Below are 13,435 nucleotides of genomic sequence, written 5' to 3'. Positions count from 1 at the left end.
CCTTTCAGGACTTCGTCCGACAAATGCGGCGCAGCCTTCGGTCTGCCTGGTCGTCCACAGCTCGCAACCCGCGGATTTACAATCAACAATTCACACTTAAATCGGCCCGGGGAAACCTTTCTCTGCCATCGGTACATCTTCTGAACATGAGGTGAGTAAACATAACCCAGAAACAGCGAGGTACCATGTCTAATTAGCACGATATTTAAGCGCCCCGGTGTACGCTGAAAAGCTGCCTTGCAAGATGGCGACGTGGTTGAGAATTCAAAGGTGAAATTCGGGCTAAGTTAGCGAGCAAGCGACAACAACAACATCCCAAACGATGTCTTTCCTCACTGGAATCATAAAGCAGCTTATACTTTTTGGGTTACCGTTATTTCTGTGCCGCTTATAGACGCATTTCCGGATAAGTACTGTGGTAAAAATAGTCCCATCCCCCATGATAAGCTTCAAATCCAATTGCGTTTATATGACAGTATGGTGTTTAAAGATGACAATAACAACACTATGCAGCAGCTGTATTTCTCACCGGATGCCACGAAGTTCACTGTGGCTGTCTGGTATACATAGAATATTATAGGGCTGCACGATTTCAGAAAAAAAAAGATTTTTAATCTGCGATATAAATTGCGATATCAAAAAATACAGACAACTACGGAGGCCCTGAAACCTCAAAAAATACATCTACAGCTCAGCAGAATTATCTTATGTACACAAGTCAGATGATAACCTTTAACCTGCAAGAATATTTTGTGTGCACCAGGTAATTACGTTGTGTGTACAAGACAATATAATTATCTTGTTAGCCCAAGTTATCATCTAACTACAAGATTATAACTTGTTCCCATGAGATAATAATCTTTTGCTGCACACCTGTTATCATGTAAATACAAGAAATAACTTCATCTGTAGAAAATCAAACAGAAATGTCACATGAGTAAACAAATAAATAAAAACATTTGCCTTTGTTTTAAACCCATAGGTCCAGATCATCATAACAAAGCAGAATAAATATAAATACAAGACGTCAACAAAGAGATGACATCGCTATAGTTCACAATTTGTCAGTTTTTAACATACAAAGAGACAATTGCACGAGCAATACTTTGTGTCCTACCTCTGTGTTGGTTGAGTGAGAGACATTATGATTACATGAAACAAAATGTAGTAAATACACAAATATTAAAGCGTTCATATTCGCTATACTTCACAGTTTCTCTGCATATCGGCTGCAATATTTTACACAATGTGTCAACAACATGTCACTGTTTCCAAATCAATCCAAAAGTAGCTTCTTCTGGCTGCATCACAATGTTGTGACAGCTTTGTTATTATACACGTGTCTCCTTCTAACAGGTAAAATGTGCACATGCTGAATGAGACACATTTTCTCCTTTAAATATCATCATTTATTAGTGCGATTATTTCAGACTTTTGCGATATGTTAATCTCGACAACGATACCGTTAAGGTTTATTGTGCAGCCCTAGAATATTGTAGAAACCGTAGCAGATGCTGTAACTTTACAGCTGTAGAGGGGCAGCAGTAACTCAGTCTGGACTTGGGTCTGGAAAGGGTCCCTGTATCAAGTCCAACTGTGGACCAAATCTGGAAATTGGTCTGGTAGCTGGAGAGGTGCTAGTTCACTTCCTGAGCACTGCTGAGGTGCCCTTCAACAAGACACGCCCCCCCCCCCCTCCCACCAGCAGCCGAAAACATAAACATCACTTATAAACATCCACAAATGTTTACTACATAAATATATTAAACATTACTAACCCCTTCAAGATCATCCAGTGAAACGTGCAAAGAGCAGCAAGAAATGAAAATTACAGTGAATTACACTGCATGACCGTGTGTCTGTGACACACGGTCATGCAGTGAAGAGAGGACCTTATTTTGGACACAGGACGGCCTCATGAGAGCGAGAGAGCTGCTGTCCTGCTAAGATCACTTCCAGCAGCTGATATTTATACAATGTATTTAACATGAGGCGTTGTTCTACCATCGATCCATCCAAGGAGGCTCACGTGAGAGCAGACTTCTCTCTCTTTGTTTACAGAGCCTGCATCAAACGCTGCTCGTTCTTCAGCTAAGGGTAGATAGCAAAGGGAGGTTTTTTTTTTTTTTTTTACCTGTATAAGATCTTAGATGACGATCGTTTACAGATAATAAAAAAAAGAGCACTGCAGTGCAAACACAGTAAATAAAGCTGGGCAGCCCACAAAGCTGTTTTTACTTTAGAGAGGAGTGAAAATCTGGTTTCTTTATCTCGGCTGCTCGCTCATGACTGCTTGCTGCTAGCTTGTTTGAAGTGCAGGATGATGCACAGCTGGGCGGAAACTGCCTGCATGTAGGGGATTTCGAAATAAAGGCGCATCATAAAGACGCCGATGTGGATCGATCGATGTTTTGACTTTCCATTGTCAACCAACCGATATATTGGATCGGTGGATTGTGCCACCTCTATCTGTTTATTCTCTGCACTGTGTTGTTATAAACTCTCAGGAACTGTTTGTGGTCATGGTATGACCCGTGCTGTCTCATCCTCCGCCATCGTCAGTACAGAGAGAGAGACTCATTACTTTTCCATGCTAGGACTCGCCTAGAACTTGTAAATAAGGAAAGGCTCACCTCTACTTTATTTGTCACAATACGGAGTCATGTTTGAAGCCGTTTGACTTTCGGCACCAGGGTCCTCCTGAGCACAACTCTTAAAGGGGACATATTGTGAAGAATCCACTTGTACAGTGTTTTTGAACATATATTTGGTAACCTGACCTACTGACCCACAAAATGTGAAATAAACCCATCCAGTCCTTTGTTTGTGGTCTGCATAAGTCTTACAACACAGAGAAAAATGCTCTGTTTTAAATTTGATCTCCTTGTGATGTCACAGTGGGATTCTGTTAAAAAGAATCCACTCCCCTCCCCTGGTTTCTCCACCCCCAGGCTAGAACAAATTTTTTTACACAGGTCCGTAATTTTATTCCCTAGTGAAGGAGTGATGTCTACCAGGAAAACTCAGGGGGGTGGGGTGGGGGGGGTTATTACATTTAAAGAGACATACACACCAAAACGGAGCGTTCTGAGAGAGCTGGTTTCTACAGGGTCACAAACCTCCTCTGGTGCTTCATTCATGTTATATTTTGACCGAAGCACAGCACAGATGTTTCATTTAGACCACAGGGGACTGTTTGAAAAGGTGGTGAAGGGGGATAATATGTCCTCTCTAAGTGAATCACACTATGAGAGGAAGACAGGAATGATCAATTAACCAGGATACATCGTCCCTTATATCCTCTCGGGTCATTTTTAAGATGCAGATTGTTGAGGGGTCGTGTCCTATCGCTGCCAGCTCTTCATATGAATCTGAAACCTTGACTTGAAGAGTGTAAACTAAGAGGCGTGTTTCTCTCTCCGGTGCCTTTAGGGAGAACTCGGTATATGAAAGCGTACCTGGGTTCACAGGTAAAGGGAAAATGACTGTTCTTTTGGTCGAACTTTTCAACCACTAAGGAATCTTTGAACCCTTCAGCTTTCATCACAAGAGAATAAATGGACTTGTTAACAGCCTGTCGTTATAAAACAGTCCAACACGTTGCTGGTAACTTTTTTTGATTCTGCTTGATGTTGTCTTATAATCTTGTTTTGTTGTTCCGTCTTTTTGCAGATGGTTTGTGTCTCCGAAGATGGTCTAGCTGACATCTCTGATCTGTGAAGCAGCAGCAGCCCGCCTGCACTGAGCCAAGATGTCCAGCTCGGGCTACCCCCCCAGCCAGGGGAGCTTCAGCAGCGAGCAGAGCCGGTACCCGCCTCATTCTGTCCAGTACACCTTCAGCGGGTCACGACACCAACAGGTAACGCAAGCCCTCTGGTTTTGTTGTAGTCGTCTTTGTCCGAATTTACTAACTCAACACATTTGAAGAGATTTTTATTTTAATTATATCTAATTGGAAAAAATATGATCAGCACGAGCTAGCTCAGGCCCCGTTTCCACAGGTCCAGCGCCTTTTTTCAGTTGTTTTCAAAGAGATGAGCGCATTCGCAGGAGCGAGCGGGCGGCTGGAGAAATAACACAGCGCCCAGCATCTTTTTTCGAGTGCAGCGCCTTTCTGAAAAGATTTTACACTTGAGCACTCGGAGCAGCCAAAAAGGTGGAGCCCTTGGGAAAAAAAGGCCGGGCGGCGTGTTTTTCGCCGCCTTCAGCTGGAAACACTCTCTACCTATTGAAAAAAAGACGTCGGCGCTTGGAAAAAAAACACCAGTTGGACACGGGTGCCTTAGAGATCAAAATGACCTTCATAGAAGCTTCCTTTCAAAGAAAACAGTCCGAGGTCCGTTTCTGGGTTGTTTGCTTGAATCTGAAAAGTTTTGAAATGTTCTCTGTAACTTCCGTTTGTTTGTTCGGCGTTGTTTGGAGGTCACGCTCGGCTGATAAGGTCTGTGTGTGTCTCTGTGACTAAGTGACTTTCTGCTGGAAGCTTTGGAGGGTTTCAAAATGTCTAAAACCAACATCAACAAAACGCTGCTGTAGTTTTTGGAGAGGGATATTGCAGATAATAAATTAGTTTATAATATAACCCTTTAATGAACGCTCCTTCTCATAGCAACTGTTGCTGGGCTACTTCTGGTTGGACAAACTTTTGCCATGGCTTTAGTGTGTCGCGGGGAAATTGTGATCTTAAACGTGGTTAAAAGGAGCTGGTGGTGTCTGACAGAGGGACTCATAATACCCACATCGTGATCCAGGAGGGTTTTTCCCCCCGCATGGATCTGTAGCATTTACCTCCCAGTGATGTCGCTGTGATTGTCAGACTTTGCTCTCAGCTGCGCATCGGAGACCCTCTTGGCGACATTTAGAGGATGTTTCAGACCCTTGGCTCTAGAAATGGTCGCTGATGGATTCCAGAGGTCAGTAGAGGTGAGACCAGCGAGCGGCCACGGGGGGGGTCAGCTAACGTTAGCCGCCATCACCGCATCAGAAGTTGATCATATTTTGAACTTAACTGACATTACATTTAATTTTAATCTCGAAGGTATTTTCTATTATTTCAAATGGAAAGGAGGCCAGCAACAAGGGAATTTGTGTAACCAAGTAACAGTAACTAAGAAGGGCGGGGATTGACAAAGGGTTACTTCCCGGTGTGGGCTCGGATTGACAGGAAAGGGTCAATACGTTAGGGTAGGGAGTAGGGAGGTGACGTGCAACACATGTCCCAGGCTGACTCAAATGGGGGATTTTGCAATTAAATAGCAGACGCTTTCGGCCTCTGGGCCACCGCGATGGTCCCCAGACAACGTTTAAGATCAGCCATCCAGATTCACTGAAGAGGGTTCAGCAGACTGCCTTATTGATTTAAATTGATCAGTCGGATGTAGACAAGCGTCTGCCTCTTTGTGAGAACAGATTCGGTTGCCGCTGCACCTGTGGCATCTCTGTGTTCACGTGCTCCTCGGATGGTCCCATGTCTTGAGAATTCTTTCAGATCTAATCAGGAGAACAACACGTACAGTAAATAAGACGATGTACTTGTGCACTGCGATGACAATAAAGACGTATTTATGATGTTGTTTGCTGTGTGTCTCCAGGATTTCACCGTCCCAGACTATCGGACTCACATGCAGGATGCACAGGGACGAAGAAGACCCTCTTTACTCTCTGAATTCCACCCTGGAACTGAAAGGTAAGGGCTTCCCTTCCTGCAGCCTGATGTCGAATTATCTGACAAAAAAAAACACATCCTGAAAATGTTTTTGTGATTTAGTTTGTTTTTGAAATCTTTACGTTCTATAGTAGACTTCCTGCACTCCCTCAGGGGTGCTTCCCCCAGATTACAGTTTGCGTATTATCCATCTGGACGAGCGGATGTTTCCTCTGACTTGTCTGTTAATTTGTTGTATACTTCTTTCCTTTAGGCCTCCAGAGAGACGCCATGGTTACGAGCAGCAGTTTCACTCCCTCTCATCCCAGGCGGAGCACGATGCCATGGAGAATAAACGGCCTCGCATGGAGACCATCGCCGAGTCCCACATCAGCCGCACTCCTCCCACGGCAGGGGGTTTAGTCCTGCCCATGACCCACTCAGTACAAGACAGCCTGAGATCCAGTGTGGACGTCAAAAAGGTACAACATCGGTTCCAAACAAAGCAGTCAATGTAGTTCACTTTTAGTTTATCCAGCGAGCGCCCCTGAGCTGGTGTGGTGGTTCAGTGCCTTGCTCTAAGGCACCTCTGCCGTGCTCAGGAAGTGATCTGGAAACTCTGCAGCTTGGTCTGCACAAGTCGCTACAGACTAAGCTAATGTCGCTCTTATCCCTGCATAACTCGGGACGTTTTATTTCAGCCTTTATTTTAGAGACCGGACGGTGGATAGAGTCAGAAATTTGGGACACAGAGAGAGGGAGAGAGTGGGGAACGACATGCGGGAGAGGAGCCACAGGTCACCCACTCTTTGGGGTTTAAACCTCTGTACGGGTGGCGCACGCACTAACTGCTAGTCTACTGGTTCCCCCCACTTTCTTTTTTCTTTCACGTGGCAGCTCCCATTTTCAATACAAACAATGCAAACAGAGCAGCAGCTTTCAGCGTCCTGAGTGCAAAAAATCTGTTAGCGGTTTTTGAAAATAGTTTAACTTTTGGAGAGGCAACATGCTCCTGTCACTTCTCCCTCACTGACCAATCAATATCAAGAAGGGGCGGGACTTCTGATATCCGCTTTGTCAACTAAAATGACGGAGGAGAAATTAATCCGACTCGTCTTTCCGAGGGAACATTTTCGGGTCTAGAGCAGGACAGGATTTCTTTACACTCAAGTTTTCTTGGTGATATTTCCTTAAATCAAGGACATTGTTCAGCACACTGAGCTACTAAAACTGACCTAATGGTGAGCGCCGGTAGACTAATGGTCAGTACACGCTTCCCTTGTATAAATGCTGTAGTCCTCAAGAGAGGGCGGCCCAGGTTCTGGTCATTCCCCATCTTTTCTCTCTCCCTGGTTTCTAACTCTATCCACTGTCCTGTCTCTAAAAATGACGGCATAGAAAGCCCAAAAATAGACCTAATGGTCATTTTATTGAGGGAAGCATTAGTTCACTTTTGTAACCTAGCAACAATGAGCGCCAGTGAGAAGTGCTCTGATACTGAGGTCGTTGGCCAGTCAGTGCTGTGGACACTGGCCCTATGTCAGCTAACACTTCCATTCTCGTGCAGTTATTAAACCTCAATGCGTTCAGCAGTACTATTCAACTTTGCAGTCCTGTCCGTGTAACAAGATCAGACCTCTGTCCTCTTTAGGTGCTTCATAATGCCAGTACATGCTGGTGTATATATATGTATGTTTAATCTGCAGCCATCCCCATGTAGAGGGAATACTTTGTGATTAAGGACTAGACATGGTCTCTTTGTTGTTGTACAGATTGTTATCTGTAGTTCTTTGGACGCTCTAATGATTTCTTGTTGTTTTCGTCAGGAGTCTCATTTCTCTCTCAAATTGGAGTCCCCATCCCACGGTGGACACGCACTCCACTTAGGGGAAGAGCAGGACACGTCTCCCTCCAAACTGTCCAAGGAGGAGCTGATCCAGAGTATGGACCGGGTGGACCGAGAGATCGCCAAAGTGGAGCAGCAGATCTTCAAGCTGAAGAAAAAGCAGGTTGGAAAACCTCAATGAAATGAGTTATCTATGAACATGCATCATTATGGGTTTGAACAAATCTGCGCTGCGTTGGGCTCAGGTTGGGCTGCGTTTGACACCAATACTGTTTTCACACTAGCACAAATCTCCTGAAAAACTCAAGGAGCTGCATGTGTGAACGCAAACAGACAAATGTTTCGCTCGGACTTCACCCGGAGTTTCTCCTCCAGCCTCCTCGTATTTATTCTGCAGAAAGTCAGAGTGAGCTGATGTGAGAAGTCAAGTCATTCCAGCGCGTAGCCCGTGTCAATGCCGCAGACAGAGACGTGATGACCGTGAATGTTGCTGAAACTTGGAGAGGAGAGAAAACATCAACAGACTGTTTTCCCTGTTATCTCTTTTGAATTCCCCATCGTTAGAACGGCGTGCGAGCTGAGCATGACTGAGAGAGTTTAAAGCCTTCTCTCTTCAGTCTGAGTTTAACTTCTTTGTTTATGTGAGGTACTTCAGGAATACCTTCTATCTCTCCCCTGTCACCTGGTGGTTGACATAACCTTAAACATATAAACATTGACCGAACAAACAGTCACTGGTTCAGCTGGTCTGTCGACGTCAGCAGTGGCCTCCATGGCAGGAACCTGCAGCTGTGTCGTACTTGACCGAGCCTGCAGAGATAATCTGATAATGCCTGCATGGATCTCAGATATCAGGAGCTCGGATCAGATCAACACAGGGTGCATGAGTCTGCCCTGCACAGATGTGTATGAATACAGATAACAGGGTGATCATATATGTGAGAAAGGAAGCCACTCGTGTGTTTTTTATTGTGTGCTTTTGGTGAAAATGTTTTATTGACGCTGTTGTCTCTTAGCAACAACTGGAGGAGGAAGCAGCGAAGCCAGTGGAGCCAGAAAAGCCAGTGACCCCTCCCCCAGTGGAGCACAAGCACCGCAGCATCGTCCAGATCATCTACGACGAGAACAGAGTAAGTCATCTGATGCAAACACAACAACAACAACAACAGGCGTCAGCAGCAGGCCTCGCTCCTCGGACATTTTGTTTGTGTCCTTAACAATAGCAGCTATTGTTTCATCCATCGTCTCCGTGCATCAGAGAAGCTGGAAGAAGTTACTTTTGTTTTCCACTGGCCCGAGTCAACTCTTTAAAACGAGTGGAGCCGTCCCAAGCTGATGACACACGCTTCTCTACTGTGTCCTGACAGCAGGGGGTAACCACGGTGACGACTGCCAACCAGTGAGCCCCCCCCCCCCAAACCAATCCTTACAACTCTTCAAATGTTTCTGAACATGTTCCTTTAAATCGGTTACTGTTCAGCTCTCACTACTTTTGACTTTTATTCTGATGGGCCTGTTTTAGATTACAGCAGTTTACTGTTTTCTAACCGCTTCTGTCACGTCTGAGCTGTGACGGGGTCGTGCACTCTTTTACTGCGCACACTCACACGAGGCCCAGTTGGCCCGTACCGTGTCCGCCCTCCCAAGTCCCCCGCTGACCTGCAGACACACTGCTTCAGGACTGAACAGGCCTGAGCACGGTTACCTCTGTACATACGTCATCACGCCATAACACGACATAACGGTTAATACCGTTGAGTGTCTGTATGAAGAGGAGGTGGATGGTTTTGGTATTTACGCCTTTTACAGAGGAACCAAACAATGACTAAAGATGACGTCGAGGCTGGCGGGGAATCATGGGAGTGATCTGCAACCCCCTGGATGCTATGTTTGCAGACTGTCCAGAATGTCATTCCCAACTCTCTCTCTCTCCCTCCCTGATCTTGACTCTTTCCACTGTCCTTTTTCTCAAAAGAGGCATAACAAGAAATACCATGTAGTAAAAAAAGCATTAGTTTCTGACTGTGATCTACTTGTTGAGTAAGGCCCTGTTTTCACTTAGCGTTTGTTTCTGAACGCCAGACAGCATCTTTCTTTTAGTGTGAATAGAGAGCGTTCTCAGCAGAGAGCGGACGTCTGGAGAAAAAGTGCAGCACTAAAAGAGCGCTCTGCCTTTTTTAGTGTGCCCGCTCTGAGCGCTGAAGTTGAAAATCTTTCAACTTTTCAGAAAAGCGATGTTGAAGTCACCGTCTGTCTTTTCCACAGTACTTTTGCTGCCTACTGATTGCGTCTAGCGTCTACTGCTCCTCCTCGCTCCGTGTCTGATCGGGAAATAAACGATTTCAAATATAAAGCATGCAGTAAAAAGTAATGGAGCAGTGTCGGTCATACAGCGGGTGTTGCTATAGAGTCGGGATGGACGTGCAGCGCTTTTCTTCTCAGCACAAACACTTCATGCAAACACTCCTGAGAGTACAGCCAGCGCTTCACTGCCCGAATAAAACGCTAGGTGGACACGGGGCCTAAGGCGTTAAAGCTGACAGCCCTAATCTATACATACACAAGATACTGATTATTAGAATGTCTTTCCAGCTGGAAGTGTTTGTTGCTCTTGTTGAAGTTCTTTTATTTTGTAGATCATTTAAAAACTAAACAAACTTTTTATTTCGTCCTAGAAAAAAGCTGAAGAGGCTCATAAAATCCTGGAAGGCCTCGGTCCTAAGGTGGAGCTGGTAAGTGTTTAATGGTTAATAATACATTTAGCCGTCGAATGAGCTCAGAGTAAAGAGTCACTGCTTGCCTCATAGATCATAATGACTAATCCACGACTGCTTCCTTGTGTGCTCTTCTGTTTTCAGCCCCTCTACAACCAGCCGTCGGACACTAAGGTGTACCACGACAACATCAAGACGTGAGTTCAGTCGTTAGGGGGGTGTACTTGTTTCAGGAGTGAAGGTCACATATTATGCAGAATACACTTTACCAAGTAGTGACAAATCAGCTTTGTCACTACCTGGAGCATGCATGTACGGAGACTGGGTCTGCTGAAGGGGCAACGCTGTTTTGGTTGCGTTGGCGAGTAATGGCCATCGGGTAGGTTATGTAGCTCAGTAGGATAAAACGATACAACTGGAGGAAAGGGTGTCTTCACTGAGCACTTTTAAATTCTAACACTAATATGTGTCCCTAGTCTGTTTACAAACATGAGAAGTCCATCCTCTCCTTCTTTTACCTGCTCCACTTTTCAGAAAATGTGTGCTCAAACAGGCAGTTCAGAGATTTTCCCTTCATGACATCACAAAGGGCAGTAACCCCTCCCCCAGGTGGGTGACACTCCCACAGCTAGGTGTTTGTTCTACCCTCTGAGTCTGCCTTCTCACCGTAAACAGTAGGACATGGAGCGAGAAAGACAGAGACACCCAAGCCCTTCCAGAGAGGGGGCGTGGTCAGACACAGCTCATTTACATATTTAAAGGTACAGACACAGAAACAGCCTGTTCTTAGCAGGGCTGAAATAGAGGGGTTTATAGACATGATCAAATACATGATCAGAGTGGATTTAGAACAAGAAACTTCACAGACATGTTTTGGGGAGCTCTGAGACTTCTTTAAACTGGTTGAAGAAGAGGAGAATATGTGACCTTTAACGTGAAGGATCTTCGGAGTGGACAGGACATTGAGCGCACTAACAGGATCACTAAGGTCTCGGCTTAGGAAAGTGTTCTAATGCTGACAAACAAGCTGATAATTCTGTCTTAATCTGATTGCTGAGTCACCTGAATAGGACGCCCCACTGACACCAAGGAGAGAGAGACAGAGCAAAGTGAAAGCATACACTCGTATCTCAAGCAGGGTTGTATCGAGGGGTTGAAGGCCACTCTGTACAGAATCAAACCCTTTATCAGTGTGTACCATGAGAGCGGCCCGTCTGGCTCAGTCTGTTTGTCGGGACAGAGACCACCACGGTGTGAATCAGCCGCACGGACCGCACTCTCAGGGTCAGCTCTCTCACTCTCTCTCGCTCCCTGCAGCCACCATCTTGAGTTTCCAGTTCTCTGTAGCAGTCACACTGAGGAGAAAAGAGATGAAGCCGTGGTTAAAATTTAAAGGGGACATATTATGAAAAATCCACTTCTACAGTGTTTTTGAATATATATTTGGGTAACCTGAGTGTCTATCGACCCACAAAAAGTGAAATAAACCCATTCAGTCCTTTGTTTGTGGTCTGCATAAATCTTACAACACAGAGAAAAATGCTCTGTTTCAAATGTGTTCTCCTTGTGAAGTCACAGTGGGATTCTGGTAAAGAAAAGAATCCCCTTCCCTCCCCTGGTATCTCCGCCCATTTAGACCACAGGGGACTGTTTGAAAAGGTGGTGAAGGGGGATAATATGTCCTCTTTAATTTGTGTGTAAGAGAATAAATCAAGTTCTACCCCTGGAGACTGTTTTTAACTCGTAGAGCAAACTTAACTCTGGCCTTCATGCAGACTCTTCTCCGTCAACATGGCCGGTTTCTGGGGGGCATTACTTCATGATGCCACAAATATTTGTAATATCTTTTGTGATGTCTCTCTCACTGAATGCTCTTTTTTCTCTTTAGGAACCAAGTCATGAGGAAGAAGCTGATTTTGTTTTTTAAGAGGAGGAATCACGCTCGCAAACAAAGGGTGAGTGTCCCTCCCTGCTGAGAGCAAAGCACAATGGAATCTCTGGACGCGGCATTAGCTGCACCCGTCATTCCCATGGTTACTGTAACATTTAAAGATGGACTGTTTGCACTTTACTGAGCACAGGAAACATGATCGAGGTCATTGACACCACACTGCAAAAACACATTTAGGCTACAGTAAAACCCGGTGTATAGGACTCACTTAAAACAATGTTTTCATCTTAAAGGTTGGCTGCGTCTTTAACACTGTGCAATCAATTTACCAGTATAAAATGCTGACACAAGCACCATCTTACAGCGGGTGCAGCAGAAACCATCACTATGCATGACTTTAGCGATTTAAAAAAATATCCCATTCATTGTGTATTGAAAGCTGATTGCACGCTGTGCTGGGAAAAATAGCGACACAAACCAGTCCGGCTGACCAATGTTTAACATCTTTTCGACACCATGTCCAGATGACCACAAAGAGGAAAGGATCCCTCACGTTATTTTAGCACTCGTACATTCTTCCATGCTGACGTTTTAACCCCGTCTGCGGACTCCTGCGCTACAAAGAATAACAAGCAAGCGGTCGCAGTTTCCCATTTTAATTCATCCAGAAGCGGGGCGTTTATTTTTTAAACATACTTTTACGGTCATCCATCTGGCAACAGTTTAGAATTTTAACCTGAAAAAAACACAAACGTCAACTTGATGCTTTGCTACAGGGAACGTCAAGTCTTCACGATTTCATGGCCACACGTCCAATATTCGTCTTAACCATGGCGGTGCTCTGAATGACGGATGTTTCCATCCTTTCAGCTGTGCTGGTTTTCGGGCGATTCAAAAATGCACTGATGTATTTAAAGGACGGGAGGAAAGGCCTTGGTTTCCTCCGTTTGTTGAAAGTGTTGTGTGAGCCAAGAGCTTCTTTAAAATAATAATAAATACATTCACATAAAAGAGCACATCTCTCCGTTTTTCTGATCATTAACCAGTCATTGAAATATTTCAGAATCACCCCATGTCGAGTCACTCAGCCTTTTTTGTTGTTATATCGACCAGTTCAGTGGGTCCCACCTTTCTGTGGCGGTTCTCTGTCGGGGTCAGACAGACCTGATGGACCCTGAACAATGGCAGAGTGCACATGGCCTCATGCCAAGAGGTTCATGAATTGTTTGTCTCCGGCTGCAGAGAGTAGAAACCAGGCTGTATTGTGCTCCCAATGCAGGAATCACTCCACAGCTTTACCCAACATTTTAACCCTTAAACCTTTTGGAAATTAGTTTGTA

At 44.9% G+C, this 13,435-nt stretch overlaps 1 protein-coding gene across 10 annotated transcripts in view; it reads left to right on the top strand.

Moving 5' to 3' along the window:
• The first annotated feature begins 3 nt into the window (after positions 1-3).
• The window catches only part of ncor1 (nuclear receptor corepressor 1), a 61,806-nt gene continuing 48,374 nt past the window's right edge, over positions 4-13,435 (top strand). For 7 of the 10 annotated variants that reach the window (XM_065963315.1, XM_065963323.1, XM_065963316.1 and 4 more), the window contains exons 1-9: positions 4-151; positions 3,673-3,859; positions 5,592-5,686; positions 5,919-6,126; positions 7,471-7,653; positions 8,507-8,620; positions 10,166-10,222; positions 10,349-10,401; positions 12,093-12,159. In XM_065963315.1, coding sequence (XP_065819387.1) covers positions 3,752-3,859; positions 5,592-5,686; positions 5,919-6,126; positions 7,471-7,653; positions 8,507-8,620; positions 10,166-10,222; positions 10,349-10,401; positions 12,093-12,159 — 885 coding nt within the window. In that variant the 5' untranslated portion in view covers positions 4-151; positions 3,673-3,751. The remainder of the gene's footprint in view (positions 152-3,672; positions 3,860-5,591; positions 5,687-5,918; positions 6,127-7,470; positions 7,654-8,506; positions 8,621-10,165; positions 10,223-10,348; positions 10,402-12,092; positions 12,160-13,435) is intronic. The other 3 variants (XM_065963320.1, XM_065963322.1, XM_020649955.3) reach the window with 1 other exon arrangement.

This window comes from Labrus bergylta, chromosome 14 (assembly GCF_963930695.1).
Source record: "Labrus bergylta chromosome 14, fLabBer1.1, whole genome shotgun sequence".
Classification (NCBI taxonomy): Eukaryota; Metazoa; Chordata; class Actinopteri; order Labriformes; family Labridae; genus Labrus; species Labrus bergylta.
This window is presented reverse-complemented; position numbering and strand designations above follow the sequence as displayed.